Source organism: Felis catus, chromosome D3 (genome assembly GCF_018350175.1).
Source record: "Felis catus isolate Fca126 chromosome D3, F.catus_Fca126_mat1.0, whole genome shotgun sequence".
Lineage (NCBI taxonomy): Eukaryota > Metazoa > Chordata > Mammalia > Carnivora > Felidae > Felis > Felis catus.
In genome coordinates, this window is record NC_058379.1 from 19,440,717 (window position 1) to 19,457,539 (window position 16,823).

At 38.9% G+C, this 16,823-nt stretch overlaps 1 protein-coding gene across 3 annotated transcripts in view; it reads right to left on the reverse strand.

Annotated features, from left to right (window-relative positions):
• Positions 1–16,823, reverse strand: part of SPECC1L (sperm antigen with calponin homology and coiled-coil domains 1 like) — a 140,579-nt gene that overhangs the window by 28,974 nt on the left and 94,782 nt on the right. For 2 of the 3 annotated variants that reach the window (XM_023241547.2, XM_006938626.5), the window contains exons 11-13: positions 14,084–14,167; positions 11,652–11,808; positions 7,867–7,969 (exon numbers count right to left, since the gene is read on the reverse strand). In XM_023241547.2, the coding sequence (XP_023097315.1) occupies positions 7,867–7,969; positions 11,652–11,808; positions 14,084–14,167 (344 nt within the window). Of the gene's footprint in view, positions 1–7,866; positions 7,970–8,883; positions 9,294–11,651; positions 11,809–14,083; positions 14,168–16,823 lie in introns of those variants that run through there. The other variant, XM_045041952.1, reaches the window with a different exon arrangement.

The window sequence follows — 16,823 nt, forward strand, 5'->3', positions numbered from 1 at the left end:
GGAGGTCAAACTTTCACTCTTCACAGACGACATGATACTCTATATGGAAAACCCAAAAGATTCCACCAAAAAAACTGCTAGAACTGATTCATGAATTCAACAAAGTTGCAGGATATAAAATCAATGCACAGAAATCGACTGCATTCCTATACACCAACTATGAAGCAACAGAAAGGGAAATCAAGGAATCAATCCCATTTACAATTGCACCAAAACCCATAAAATACCTAGGAATAAATCTAACCAAAGAGGTAAAAAAATCTATACACTGAAAACTAGAGACAGCTTATGAAAGAAATTGAAGAAGACACAAAAAAATGGAAAAAGATTCCATGCTCCTGGATAGGAAGAGCAAATATTGTTAAAATGTCGATACTACCCAAAGCAATCTACATATTCAATGCAATCCCTATCAAAATAACACCAGCATTCTTCAGAGCTAGAACAAATAATCCTAAAATTTGTATGGAACCAGAAAAGACCCTGAATAGCCAAAGCAATCTTGAAAAAGAAAACCAGGGGAGCCTGGGTGGCTCAGTCAGTTAAGCCTCCGACTTCAGCTCAGGTCATGATCTCATGACCCATGAGTTAGAGCCCCGTGTCAAGCTCTGTGCTGACAACAAAGAGCCTGGAGCCTGCTTCAGATTCTGTGTCTCCCTTTCTCTGCCCCTCCCCCACTTGCACTCTCTGTCTCTCAAAAATAAATAAACATTAAAAAATTTTTTTTAAGAAAAAGGAAAAGAAAACCAAACAAAGCAGGAGGCATCACAATCCTGGACTTCAAGCTGTACTACAAAGCTGTAATCATCAAGACAGTATGATACTGGCACAAAAACAGACACTCAGATCAATGGAACAGAATAGAGAACCCAGAAGTGGACCCACAAACGGATGACCAACTAATATTTGACAAAGCAGGAAAGAATATCCAATGGAATAAAGACAGTCTCTTCAGCAAGTGGTGCTGGGAAAACGGGACAGCAACATGCAGAAGAATGAACCTGGACCACTTCCTTACACCATACACAAAAATAAACTCAAAATGGATGAAAGACCTAAACGTAAGACAGGAAACCATCAAAATCCTCGAGGAGGAAAGCAGGCAAAAACCTCTTTGATCTTCTTACTCAACCTCTGCTTACTCAATATGTCTCCAGAGGCAAGGGAAACAAAAGCAAAAACGAATTATTGGGACCTCATCAAAATAAAAAGCTTCTGCACAGCAAAGGAAACAATCAGCAAAACTAAAAGGCAACTGATAGAATGAGAGAAGATATTTGCAAATGACATATCAGATAAAAGGTTAGTATCCAAAATCTATAAAGGACTTGTCAAACTCAACACCTAAAAAACAAAAAAATCCAGTGAAGAAATGAGCAAAAGACATGAAGAGACTCTTCTCCAGGAAAGACATCCAGGTGGCCAAATGACACATGAAAAAATGCTCAACTCACTCATCATCAGGGAAATACAAATCAAAACCACAATGAGATACCACCTTATACCTGTCAGAATGGCTAACATTAACAACTCAGGCAACAACAGATGTTGGTGAAGATGCGGAGAAAGAGGATCCCTTTGGCATTGTTGGTGGGAATGCAAGTTGGTGCAGCCACTCTGGAAAACAGTATGGAGGTTCCTCAAAAAATTAAAAATAGAACTACCCTATGACCCAACAATTGCACTACTAAGGTATATATCCAAGGGATACAGGTATGCTGTTTTGAAGGGACACATACACCCCAATGTTTATAGCAGCACTATCAACAACAGCCGAAGTATGGAAAGAGCCCAAATGTCCATCGAGAGATAAATGGATAAAGAAGATGTGGTACATGTATATACAATGGAGTATTACTCGGCAATCAAAAAGAATGAAATCTTGTCATTTGCAACTACGTGGATAGAACTAGAAGGGTATTATGCTAAGTGAAATTAGTCAAAGACAAATATCATATGACTTCACTCATATGAAGGCTTTAAGACACAGAACAGATGAACCTAAGGGAAGCAAAAATAATAGAAAAACAGGGAGAGGGACAAAACATGAGACTCTTAAATATGGAGAACAAACAGAGGGATACTGGAGGGACTGTGGGAGGTGGGATGGGCTAATGGGTAAGGGGCATTAAGGAATATACTCCTGAAATCATTGCTGCACTATATGCTAACTAATTTGGATGTAAATTAAAAAAATTAAATTAAAAAAAAACTATTCTGTACAAGATTAAGTGATTTCATTATCCTTTGGATTAAATAATCCAATTCTAGGTCTGGCATTTTATCAGAAAACAAAGATTTTTCATCCAAAGTAGGGCTCTCTTAAAGCATAAGAGACTCTTAAAAACTGAAAACAAACTGAGGGTTGATGGGGGGTGGGAGCGAGGGGAGTGTAGGTGATGGGTACTGAAGAGGGCATCTTTTGGGATGAGCACTGGGTGTTGTATGGAAACCAATTTGACAATAAATATCATATATTAAAAAATAAAAAAAATAAAAAAATTTTAAAAACTGAAAAAAAAAAAACCCAACCAAAAAACAAAGTAGGGCTCTCTTAAATTAACCTTTAGAGGCTCCTTGATTGTATTCAGTTAGGTTTTTCCAGAACAAGAAAACAATGGTACACCAGCTAAATATAAAGCTGCTAAATATAAAATTTATAATCAAAGAAAATATACTGAAACTATAAATTATTTTCTCAGTTACCTTATCAATCTGATATTGTCAATCCCTAACCAAACATAGCCAGAAGAATTGAAAGTAGTTGCCTCTGGGAAGGAGAAATTATAGAGGTTATGAAATAGGGCAATGTATGAGCACTTTTCCCCATAAGCGCTTAAGATTTATTAATGTTAGGGGTGCCTGGGTGGCCCAGTTGGTTAAGCGTCTGACTTTGGCTCAGGTCATGATCTTGTGGTTTGTGACCCTGTGTCAGGCTCCACATTGACGGTATAGAGCCTGCTTGGGATTCTTGCTCTCTGCCCCTCCTGCACACACACACTCTCTCTCTCAAAATAAATAAAGTTAAAAAAAATAATGTTAACTGCATATTTACATTAAACTTAAAAGCATAACTGTAGAAAAAATAAATAAAAACATAATGGGTAGAAAATGAGGCACTGATTTAAAACACAAGGAAGATTTAATCCTTAAAGCAATAATGCTAAAGGTTGTTAGTATGATGTCATGGACTCATGATACAGCTTTGAGGCTGTCATTTGTCCTGTGGGGGTTTTCAGTCCCACATTTGTAAACCTGACAGTAAATCAGAATGTCAAGGCCAACAGTAATAATTCTAGTATTCTAAAACTTCAGTGAACAATAAGTGGCAGGACACAATTTAAAAGAGAAAGTGTATTCGTTAGATAAAAGCCAAACTCAGAAGGGCTTGTTTTATAATGGATGGTTAATGAAGTTACAGTGATTAGCACAATTATTTTAGGATGACTCTTAAGAGAGTTAAAGGAAGATGATATGGTATTAGGGAATCTATCTCCGTTGATTAGACAGCTTCTACGACATAAAGCATGCATGGTCCAAGCATTAATGATGCATTTGGGGCCTGAGAGAGCAGTATGTGCTGAGTGTCACGTAACAGGTCCTGCTCTAGTGAGCTAGTCAAGTGTCACAACCTGCCCTTTCCTGTAGACTGTGAGTAATCAGAGACCAAAAAAGAAAAAAGAAAAAAAAACTGGTCCCAAACTGCTGGCTCCTAAGGATGGGTATGGTCATCCATACTTCAAAGTAGATAAGGGAAGGGCTCTGGCACTTCTTACAAGGCTCTTGACAAATTAAGAGCTTTATCAGATATATCTTTCAGTTTACAAAGGTTTTTCATTTCAAACTGTCCAATTTTAACTCACAGAGTTTGAAATAAAAGAACCAGCATCCTATCCACTTTTAAACAGCAAGAGTAAAGAGATCTGTGTCACAGGAAAGAAAAAGTAAGACAAACAAAAAAGCCATACGTAGGTTATCATTACAGAAGTGTCCACAGGAGGTAAAGAAAGGGGAAACTGGGTTTGTAGCATAAGACCATCTAGTGTACAGAAAGGTTTTATCTATGTTCATTATTCTGGTATGCATTATATTTCTCCCTGTCCTGTAAGTACCCACTCAATGAAAAAAAACTTAAAATTATTAACTGAAGTTTTTAAGTTGATGTGTGTGTGTGTTATAACAGTTGGAGCACTTCTGTAATAAAGATTTCCTTATAAGAGCAGCGATATGGGAGGGTATCTGTGTAATGTCTACTTAACACTACAGAAGGATAAGACAAAATCTTTGGTATGCCCATTTCCAAAAGTCTTAATGGGGGGAACCATCTGGAACCAGCCGCATGACAAATCCCATGTTCACTGAAGCCTCAAATGTTTCCTCGTGGGTACAAGTGTGGACAGATGCCAACAGGGAGTGACAGTTTCCTACACTACAAACTCCTAAGCAGGGCATCCAACTCACGAAAACTCCACAGGACCTCAGGCCCCCCCTGCAGCTTTCCTCAAAGTACCTTGGGATTAGCCTTGCTCTTCTCCCCTACACTTCTCCCCCTTCACTTCCCTCAGATTTGTGTTTTTTTGTGTTTTCAACCAAAACAATGTACTTTAGGATTATAATCAGAGAATTTAAGTGGAAAGGAACCAAGGGACATTAGTTAAATCATTGATTTAAGGTTTGAATCATCTAAATTTGATTATTTAACTTTTTAAAAGTTTGTCTTATTTATTTATTTATTTATTTATTTATTTATTTATTTATTTGAGAGTGAGAGAGAGGGAGGGAGGGAGGGAGGGAGGGGGAAGGAGAGAAAGAGAATGCAAGCTGGGGAGGGGCAGAGAAAGAGAAGAGAAAATCCCAGGCAGGCTCCATGCTGCCTGTGCTGGAGTACTTAAGGCTTTTAGGCTGGAGCTTCCTGTCTGGCTTCTTCAAAAAGCATATTTTCTAAGTTCATTCATGTTGTAGCATGTATCAAAACTTCCAATCCATGAACATGGGATGTCTTCCCATTTATTTAGATTTTCTTTAATTTCTTTCAGCAATGTTTTACAGTTTTAAGTGTAAAAGCCTTGTTCCCTCCCCCACTTTGGTTAAATTTATTTCTAAGTACTTTATTCTTTTTGATGTTATTGCAAATGGGAGTGTTTTAATTTCATTTTCAGAGTTTCCATTACTAGTGTATAGAAATGTAAGTGGTTTTAGTATACTGACCTTGTATCCTGCAATTTAGCTGAATGTTTATTAGCTCTAACAGTTTGTATGTTAATTCTTTAAGACTTTCTAGATATAAATCATGTCATCTGCAGAGATGGTTTTACTTCTTCCTCTTCAATAACTTCTTTTTTTCTCTTGCCCAACTGCTCTAGCTAGAATTTCCAGGAAAATACTGAATAGAAGTGGTGAGAGTGGACATCCTTTTTTGTTCCTGATATGATAACAGCTTTCAAAGGGAAAGCTTTCCAAGTCTTTCACCATAAGGTATGCTGTGAGCTGTGGGTTTTTCACATATGCTCTTTAACAGACTGAGAAAGCCCCCTTCTATTCCCAATTTGCTATTTTTTATCATAAATAGGTTTTTAATTTTGTCAAGTATTCTTTCTGTGCCTACTGACATGATTATCTTCGTTTTTCCCCTTTATTATATGTTAATTATATTTAATTATATGTTAATTATATTTAATTATCATGTGTTGAACCAACCTTGCATTCCAGGGATAAATCCCACTTGGTCATGGTGTAGGGTTCTTTTTATTTGCTCCTCGATTGTTTGTCAGTATTTTGTTAAGAATTTTTGCATAAAGAATATTGATCCATAGTTTTCTTTACAACGTTTTTTTCTGGGCTGGTTATCAGGGTAAATTGGCCTCAGGGAGTAAGTCACAAAGTGTTCTCTCTTCTGTTTTTGGAAGAGTTTGAGAAAGACTAGTGTTAATTCTTGTAAACATTTGGCAGAATTCACCAATGAAGCTATCTGGCCTTGAGCTTTTCTCTGTTGGAAGTGTTTTGATTAATAATTCAGTCTCTTTCATTGTTATAGGTCTATCCAGATTTTCTTTCTTCTTGGGTCATAATTGATAGTTTGCATATTTAAGAATTTCCCCTTTCAGGGGCGCCTGGGTGGCGCCGTCGGTTAAGCGTCCGACTTCAGCCAGGTCACGATCTCGCTGTCGGTGAGTTCGAGCCCCGCGTCAGGCTCTGGGCTGATGGCTCAGAGCCTGAAGCCTGTTTCCGATTCTGTGTCTCCCTCTCTCTCTGCCCCTCCCCCATTCATGCTCTGTCTCTCTCTGTCCCAAAAAATAAATAAACGTTGAAAAAAAAAATTAAAAAAAAAAGAATTTCCCCTTTCATACCTAGGTTACTCAATTTGTCAGCATACAATTGTTCATAGTATTCCCTTTTAAGTATTCCTATTATTATTTACTAAGTAAATAAGTATTCCCTATTTCTGTGAGGTCACTAGTAATGTCCCCTCTTTTATTCCTGATTTTTAATTTTAGTCTGCTCTTTTTTCCTTTGTCCATCTAGCAAAAGGTTTGTTGATCTGTTGATCTTTTCCAAGAACCAACTTTTGTTTTCATTAATCTTCTCTACTGTTTTGTCTGCTGTAATCTTTATTTCTTTCCTTCTGATTGCTTTTGGCTCAGATTGCTCTTCTTTTTCTACTTTCCTAAAGTGAAAGGTTAGGATATTGATTTGAGATTTCTTCTCTTTAAAGGTAGGTGTTTATGGTTATAAATTTCCCTCAGAGAGCTGCTTTCAATGCCTCCCATAAGTTTTGATATGTTGTGTTTTCACTTTCATTCTTATTTTCTAATTTCCCTTGTGATTTATTCTTTGCCCACTGATTATCTAGAAATTGTGTTTAATTTCCACTTAGTTGTGAATTTTCCTTCTGTTACACATTTCTAATTTCATTCCACTATGGTTAGAAAAGATACTCGATATAATCTCAATCTTTGTTCAAATTTATTGAGTCATTTTATGACCCAACATATACCCTAACTTGTGATGTTCTATGTGCACCTGAGAAGAATGTGTATTCTTCTGTTGTTGGATGCCAGGAGTCTCCAAGCCTATACAGAATATAACTCATTTATCCATATATATCTGTACAGATATGCAGATATACTATCTATATTTAGTATCTAGATATATAGTATCTAGTATATACTTCAAGTCATGTACATCCTTGCTGATTTTCTATTTACTTATATCCCATTCATTTACTTTTATTTTTTTGCTAAGTAATTTTTTATTGTAGTAAAATATAACATAAAATTTATAATTTTAATCATTGATGAAAATATTAATTTAAAGTAAAATAAATATATTTTCACTCTTAGATCAGATGGGACCTCAGTGAAGGCAGTTAACAGGAATTAGTTAAGAAAGTGTTATATTGGGGCGCCTGGGTGGCTCAGTCAGTTAAGCATCCGACTTCGGCTCAGGTCATGATCTTGCAGTTTGTGAGTTCGAGCCCCGCATCGGGCTCTGTGATAACAGCTCAGAGCCTGGAGCCTGCTTTGGATTCTGTGTCTCCTCCTCTCTCTGCCCCTCCCATGCTCATGCTCTGTCTCTCTCTGTCTCTCAATAATAAATAAATGTTAAAAAAAAAAATTAAAAAAAAAAAAAAAGAAAGTGTTATAATAGCTGAATAAAAGTACTGGAAAGATTAGCTACTCTGGTAAGGTAAAAAATTTATGCCATCCAAGTGACACTCAGCCAAGTTTGGGATAGACTTTGTGTTGAATGTGATCCTGAAATTCAGCACAGGATTCCCCATTTTAATGTGAGATGTGTAGCAAGCTCTGACACTCCAGCACCTGGTTTGGCCCTTGCTCATGTGGGAGAAAGGAACCATATGATTACCTGATAGCCTTCTGTTTTCTTCTGACACCACTTCAGCAAAGCATTCCTCTTTGATCCTCCATATTCTCTTGCCAATGCGGACAGAGGGTCTTTCCTTTCTTCCCTAAGTGAAAATAAGGAATCCAAAGTTAAAATATTTTTTATTTGAGCACATTATAAACCAGAAATCCCACAAAGAAGAAAGAGAACAGTGTCAGTTTGCATTCCTGGATGGGATAATTACACATACTAAGGCATCTAATAGCAAGATGTAGGCTTTCATTCAATTGATTTTACTTCTCAATTTTTACAGGATCCTCACAGACCCAGTTTCTGCTATCTGAAGGGATGGACTCTGTTCATTATCCACATGGAAACTGGCAAAGATTTAGTATGGTGTGCACTCACAATTAATGGAATGCTTTCCAGAATGCTCAGGAGGAAAAACAACCTGACAGTGGCTGCATATGAAAGCTGCTATGGCCGACTTTTATTCAGTATCTTGCCCTTCCATAATCTTTATGCTTTAGTTTTATTTTACTAGTTTTTGTTTTCAACCTTTTATGTCCTCAATCATTTCATCTTTTTTTAAAAAATAAATCACTTGGTGGGGGGGGGGGGGGGGAGACCGCCTGGATGGCTCAGTCGGTTGAGCGTCTGTCGGACTTCAGCTCAGGTCATGATCTCAACGGTCTGTGAGCTCGAGCGCCGCATCAGTCTCTGTGCTGCTGACAGCTCAGGGCCTGGAGCCTGCTTCAGATTCTGTGTCTCCCTCTCTCTCTGCCCCTCCCCTGCTCATGCTCTGTCTCTCTCTGTCAAAAATAAATAAACATTAAAAAAATTTTTTTAACTATTTAAAAAAATAAATAAATAAATCACTTGGGGCCCTTGGGTGGCTCATTTGGTTAAGTGTCCAACTTGGCTCAGGTCATATCTCACGGTTTATGAGTTCAAGCCCCGCGTCGGGTTCTGTTGCTGACAGCTCAGAGCCTGGAGCCTGCTTTGGATTCTGTGTCTCCCTCTCTCTCTGCCCCTCCCCCACTTGTGCTCTGTCTCTCTCTCTCTCTCAAAAATAAATGTAAAAACAAATTTAAAAAATATAAATAAAAATAAATCACTTATTGTAGATACAAAGGGCAAGATTATGCAAAGTGAAGGATTAAAAGGCATAGTTCCTACCTTCAAGGTGCTTACATTTAGGGGAAGCAGATAAGACAACAGATGGCAACACACATTAAAACATTCATAAAATGTTTCAAATGTGTTTATTGTGAAGATATACACTCTTTATTGACTACAGGTAACTAGAGTTTTATCTTGCATAGAAAATGGGATTTTTCTGTAAACTCACTCACTTGTTCAATACCTCCTTATGGAACACCACTCTGCCAGGCAATGGATAGTGAACAACACAGGGTTCCTGCCCCCTCAAGGAACTTCAAAGTTTACTATAAAGTAGACACACCACAGGAGTTCAAAAAAAAAAAAACAACAACAACGGCTACTTACAATTCATGTCTTAAAATTATATGTAGGGTACCCTTTAGGCACTGTCAATTTCCTTGAAGACAGAATAAATATCCTGCTCTAAATAAGACAATGAATCAAAAAAGATTTTGTGATCACTCTGCTGATGAAGCAAGTAAGGCATACAATCTGACATATCCTGGACCAAATCCTGCCTTTTAGTAACTACTTGACGAATACCTGGAGAGAGAGCGCTTCTAAAATGACCTACTCTTTGGTAAGTGGCATACCCTTAAAAGTTTGTTCTATTTTCTAGTGATTACTTTAGGAATAAAGCAGAGATTCTATCCCACACCCCATAAGTATACTTATGCCCAATAAGTATCCTAAAGGCTACTATATTACAAGTGGCTTAATATTCTTCAGTGCATTGATTCTGTCTTCACCCTTCAAGCTATGCTAGAAAATCAAACAGTACATATTTATAACTGAAGCTTTTCCAATTCAGAGGTGTGCTGAAGCAGCACCAGTTTGATTTATCTTAGAACCAAAAGTAAAATACAAAAATTTCCAGCAAGGAGTTAAGACTGCTGTCTTGAAGAAGTATACTTTTATGTTTGCATGCCAGCCCACCAGACTCCTGCTTTGGTTTAAAAAGCCCAAAGAAGTGTGTTATAATACCACGGAACATAGGAAAAGAGAATGAGAATAAAGTTAATGAAATACGAACACAAAAAACCAAGCCAAATGAATGAATGAATGAATGCATGAATGAATAAATCTCCAACATGCTTAAAATAATACTATAACCAATGTGAAAGGTTTACTCTGGCTCACACCAGGTCTGTTTGTTTATAGAAACAGCTTAAAATTAAAGCATCAAAGAAGAGTTAACTTTATGGACTACAATGGCAAGCTTCAGAAAAGAGCCTCCCAGAGCTGGAGGGTCGTCTCTCATAACCTCTTCATTATAAGATGAAGACACCTTCCAGTTGAAGATCACAGCTTCTGAGTAGGGGAGCCAGAAGAGTGGGTGCACTTCCCACGGGCATACTACAGGTATGGCCTACCACCCAGGACAGAGACAGGTGTGAACAGTGCTCTCCCTGCATGAGCCTAGGCAGAGCATGAGCTACCCTCATCATCACTCCACCCCTACTTGCTCTGATGGCGCAGAGCTTATAGGACCACTATTCTTAGAGGTTGAGCCCCTAGAGTCAGAGCTTTAAACTAAAGTATATAACTTGAGTTTGAGAGGCCAAATATTCCATTTTATTCTCATACATATAAGGCTAAAGTTCTGAAATCCACTCCTATCCCTCCTTCAATTCTGCCCAATACACCTCGACAGTTTTCCTCACCCCTATATACGATGTATGCTATCTTTTTGAAATGTTTTTTTTTTTCCTCTAAATTATAACTACTTCTTAGTCCCAAATGGATTCTGACATAAGAGAAGTATGAATAAAATATACTACTACATTTTCAGGTACTGTTTACCAAAGATCAGTGTGGCACCATGTTTCCACCTTCTGGTCTAGAACAATTAGAACCGTCTCTGGTGGCTCTCATTCTTCCATTCCTTTTCTGGAAACCTGCTGCCAAAACCAATCATCTTTCCCTGTGAAAAGCCTCCTGAGTCCCACCTTCCCTTCTCCATTTCCATTGCTGTCATACTGATTCGGACTCAGCATCTTTGTCCCCAAAATATTATAATGTCATTTCAGTTGTGTTCCTCGATTTTTGTCCACAATGGAAGAATCCTTGAATCATCTCCTCACTCTGATTTATTTACCCCACTTTATATCCCTACTATATCAAAGTGATTCAATTTGACTGTAAGGAGGTTCCATGCCTAGCCACATCCTACCCTATAAATCTTTTCTTCCACTGCCCCCAGATATGGTGGGTCCACACCTTCCTCTGGTCTTCTGTGCCCATCCTCTCTGCACATGCTGTACCACCTACCCATAGCTCCCCCAAACCTTGGTTACTCACCCTTCTGTACATTCACTCATGTCTCTGACCTTGCTGACCTTGCCAGCCCACCCTCCACACCCAGGCACCACTCCCCTAGGAAGCTTCCCCCTAACCCTCCACCCACACCCCATACTGTAATTTCACAATGCTTAGGAGGAAATGAACCACCTCTTTCACTTTGCCTTGCTTTTTACTTCTATACCATCTTACCCAATTCTGGGCATAGAAGAGATGAGAAAACAATAACCCACAAAGAAAAAAAATCAGTGCTCGATTGCCATTATTTTATAATCTGATTATTGATCTCCGAAGGCTAGGAGAGGTATACATGAAATCCATCAGTATTAACTGTTCTCTACCTTATCCGACTTCGGGTGGTGGGGGTGACGGACGCCGTGGGAGAGGAAGACAGGGAAAGCTGTGGAGACGTGGTTCCCATAGCCATAAGAGAGGCCGGCGATGCTCCCTCAGGTGCATTGATGTCTCGTTTCATCTCTTCACTACTTCGTCGAGATACTGATTGTGAAAAATAGTCATTATGCATTTCATAATGGAGAAAGATGGTTACTTTTATAAAATACTTTTAAATTAGGTTTTTGAGACCTTTTCTTCAGCAGGTTCCAAAAAAAAGTAGAAATTACCATATATTAAAAAAACTAACATTTCCTTTATCATACTGGTAACTTGGAAGGATTTATTTCTTTCATTAAAAAACCTGTAAAAAAGATGCAGTAGTTGAGATATGCATTGAACCCCACATTTCCTGAAGGTATGGAATACATCTTATCCATCACCATAACAATCACAGAACATACTATCCACTCTCAACTAAAGGAAACATAACCCTTCTGAACATAGCCAAAATACCACTTAAGGGGAAAAAAAGGAAAAATACATCATCATTTAATTCTGGGTCAGGCCATGTTTTAAAAAACATAAACGATGAGACAAACAGAAAACCAAAAGGTGTCAATTCAACTACTGAGAAACAAGATCAGTCAGAAAAGTTCTACTTTGAAAGGCTACCACAGTAAGCCATCACACCTTGTTAGAATTACAGAAAGTTCTAAGAACTGCTAAGTGGAAGTAGCTCCTGCTTTAGCCGTTGGTAACAGAGCCACAACAAAAGCAGCTTTCTAGCAAGGAGGCACTGAGTTGGCACAGGTGCTCAAGGCTCTGGGCTGAATGCGGGAAGAAGTGAAATATGAGACAAAGTTCCTGACCTCAGACATATACTCTCTCACATCAGAAGATGCTGGATATACAGGTGCCCTGAGCTGGCTGTAATCAATGTTATACATCAGTAATTCTTCCCAGATTACTGAAACTGCCCCTGCTTTTATGGACTAAAATTTTCTTGGTGATTGTAGGATGGTCACAAGCAGAATATAACTCTGCATTAGTGAAGTGATGTCTGTAAAGATCCAGAGGAGAGAGACGCTTTGTCCTATTACATGATCTTATTAGAATGATATATTTATAAATATTTCTGACATAATTTTGTGATTATTCTTGTTTTTCTTTCAATATCAGATCTTCATATGCCTTAAATCAGCAGTTTCTTTTAAGTGGTGTGCTAGGAAACTGGATGAGAACCCCTTTCATAATTTTATATAAAATAGAGGAAACTGAGGGCACACCTGAGTGGCTCAATTGGTTAAGTGTCCGACTTCGGCTCAGGTCATGATCTCGCAGTTCGTGGGTTCAAGTCCCGTGTCAGCCTCTGTGCTGACAGCTTGGAGCCTGGAGCCTGCTTCTGATTCTGTGTCTCCCTTGCTCTCTGCCCCTCCCCCACTCATGGTCTGTCTCTCAAAAATAAACATCAAAAATTTTTTAAAAATATAGGGGAAACTGAAAAAGAATCAGAAGAACTCTATGATAAGAAAAGGCTTTGGAGGCACCTGGGTGGCTCAGTCAGTTAAACATCCAACTTCGGCTCAGGTCATAATATTATGGTTCATGAGTTTGGGCCCCGCATTGGGCTCTGCGCTGACAGTGTGGAGCCTGCTTGGGATTTTCTCTTTCCCTCTCTCTCTACCCCTCCCCCGCCAAATAAATAAATAAACTTTAAAAATAATTCAAAAAAGCAAGAAAAGGCTTTGGAATCTGAGCTTTGGGATGGTAATTTTGGCTGGACTTCCCACTAATACAAAGATCTGGCTATAATGCATAAAAACTGTACTAGCTTAAATCCCCATGCAAGTGGAAGGTTAATTGTATGAGGTAAAGTTATAGGAATTTCTCCTTTTCTGGTCCAATTTCTAGCTGAGTTATTAAGGGCAAATAAGGGCCACAAAGGGAAAATAATGCGAGCAACTGATAAACTGGGGTTAGCTCTATGAGACAAAGTAAGCTTGTTACATTCATCATTATAGGATGGCTTTTTTATACTGGAAAAATCTGGTTTCCAGAGAATTTTTGGTGTGCTCTGAAATAACAGTCATGACACACCTTGGGATTAATACTAGAATCTTTCACAACTATACCAACTTTGTATCAAGCTATATTTTCAGCACGACATCTAGCCCATGCTAGGCACTTCACAAATCTTGTTAAATAAATGGAACAATCTAGTTTTGGGCCATGAAATTGATTATTTTGAAATCAGGGCCATGAAATGTGATTTCTATAGAATCTGAAAAATACAACAGGGGAAATTCAGAGTGAAAATAATCAACTCAAGAGCTAAAGAGGCAAGAAAAGCTAGGTAAGTCTAAAGAGAAAGTATTTAGTACCACCACTAAGACCTCTGGAAGTCTTTCTAAGGGAAATTCCAGATAAAAGTCATCACCTGAGATGGTCTTGGCATTTTCCATGGCAGGTACTCTTGGCAGAGAAGCAGGTCGGCTGGTTGAAGATGTTCTTAATAGATGCTCTGCACAAAATGGGAAGGGTCAAAATAAAGACATCAGACACTGAACTCTGAAGTAACAAAGGCAGCAGGAAGGTGAGCTCTCCTCCTGTCCCCCTGGAAGCTAACCCTTCTTTCTCAATCCAGGGCACTCTAACAATTCCCTATGGAGTCCATGTCTACTAAAGAGTTTCCTCAGACAAGGACTGTGGGAAAACATTTCATTCAATGTTTGATTTCTAGAGATAAGATTTGATACAGATGAATGCTTCTAAATCACTGACTGCTACTTACCACTTTGACGCAACTCAACCAAAATTCAAAGACCCCCTACTGTATGTAGGTCTAAAAGTACAAGCTAAATCAAAGGCTTGCCCTTCTGTGCCTAACAGTAGTGGGGAATCCATACATACAGAGACACAACCAGAGACAAGTCAGGACAGGACGATTAGAATAACAGAATGACAAAGTATTATCAAACCACAGAGTGAGAATCCATTCACTTAGATTTCAGGCAGCAGGGAGGTCTTCAACAACATAATGACATTAAGCTGAGCTTTACTAGTAGAGAAGAAGGGTGGGAACAGTATTTCAGCCAGACAACAAGCAGAACAAAGGTATAAGAGCATTCAAGTTACAGAACGATAAAATCCCAGTGGCCTCAACATGGGGCATATGGAAATCAGAGAGGGTGACAGAGAAAGGGGCTTTAAAGGGAAAATGAGGCTAATTAACAAGAGCCTTCATTACCTAGTATGTGGACTTTAGTCTGAGGGCAACAAGGAAGCAACAGACATTTCTGAAATTCAAGGAAGGACGAAGAGAAAGAGTGCCTCCACTGTCCAGTTTGCAGCCGCACCCTGTTCCACTCCTCCCTTGCTCTCTAAACACAAGTCATCTTGGGAGTTTCTGGAGTTCCTCAAACACTGGCACTGTTCTCCTCCCTCCTATTCTCCTCCTCCATTTCCTTCATAGCCTGACTACTTTCATCACCCTTCTGGTCTAGCTTCAACATCACTTCCTCAGGACCTGCTACCCCAGAGTGGGAGCCCCCAAACATGGACCAGCACACTTCTTACCTAGGGCTATAAGCCTAACAAGGCTGTAGTCAGGCCAGGACGACAAGCACAAGGACGGACGGACTAGATGTTCTGCCTGGCTGCCATGTCCTAAGGACACGTGATTAGCATGAGGGAAAAACCACCCCTTACATTTAATGAAGACTTAGCCTCACTGTCCAAGAATGGCCCTATAGCAAACATATTTTAACAAGGGAAAAGACAAGATTTACTGTACATTAGTCAAACAGGTCATTCACCACTTCTTTTTAAGAACCAACAATTAAAAAAAAAAAAATAGTTCCTCTCAGAATGTCATGATGTCAAAAGTAATGGCATATGGCACCTTTCAAGGATAGCACCTCTGTTATTCCAAAATTTATTTTCTAAGTGTATAAAGAACATTTGGTTCTAATTACACACAACTTTGAGAAGGATGAACTTCCTTTCTTAAGGAAGACAGGACTTACACAGCTTACAGTCATTACATCTTCCCAATCCTGAACAAGTATCACCTTTGTACGAAGAGCCTGCAAGCAAGCATCAATCAGAATTCTGAACCCTGTCAGCAGTTGGCACTCATCCTCACAGGAAAAGCATATTATGCACAACGTCTGACAGACAAAACAAAGTTAGTAGAACACGGAAATAGTAGGAAACAGAAATCAACATTTTTAATTTAATCAAAATTTCCATTTTACGATTCTGCAGCTAGTCATTTCCCTAAATTCTTAATCTCCCAAAACACAGCAAATGAAGCAAGTGAAAACAAAGGTTGTACAGACAAATGAATCCAAACACGTAGCATGCTGGCCAAGGCCAGAAGCCCTTGCCATTCTCTCCAGGGAAAGTGTTTCTAAGTTACCTGATTTCTTTCTCTTTAACACTGCACACCACAAGCACACAACTGAAACAAAGTTCACGATTCCTTTGCTCAATGCTGGCTAAGTCTTTTCTTGCTGCATGTCTAAGGATCCAAATGTGTCTCAAGTCAGCAGGTGGTGCCCTACCACATACCAACACCTACTTTTTGAAAATGTACAAAATTGTACTGAAGCCCTAGTTCGGTTATTCTTTTCAAAATTATTTGTGGTAAACTCAACAGGCACAACACAGCCTGCAGCCATTCCATGAACTATTTTCACCGTGAGACTCACACTCACTCAGAGGCACTTGCCCCAGTGGGAGCACATGTCCAAAGACTCCTGCTGTAAGCAGCTGGGTTCCACCTTCATGTCATACTGTCAGTTTCTCTCTTTTCAGGAAGTAAGATTAGTGTATTACAGTCAAGTATGGCAAGCAGGAGAGATTATATTTTACAGTAATAGAGTCTATTCTATTGTCATATGGAGCTTTTCTTGTCTCTAATCCATTCATTAAACAAAAATCCCTTGGATGTCCACTACTCACTAGGCACTGGGCTTGGTACAAAGGTCAGAGAAAGGAAGAGAAGAGGCAAGAAATGGGACTCAGAATCTAGAGCAGAAGCCAGGCTTCTTTAAAAAGTCTTTATAAGTGAGGGATGCTAGGAAAGAACAAGTACTCGGGACTCTGGAAACACAACAGGGGACGTGACCTGCTCTTGAGGGGAGGTCCGGAAAAGCCTCCCCAGGAAATAACAT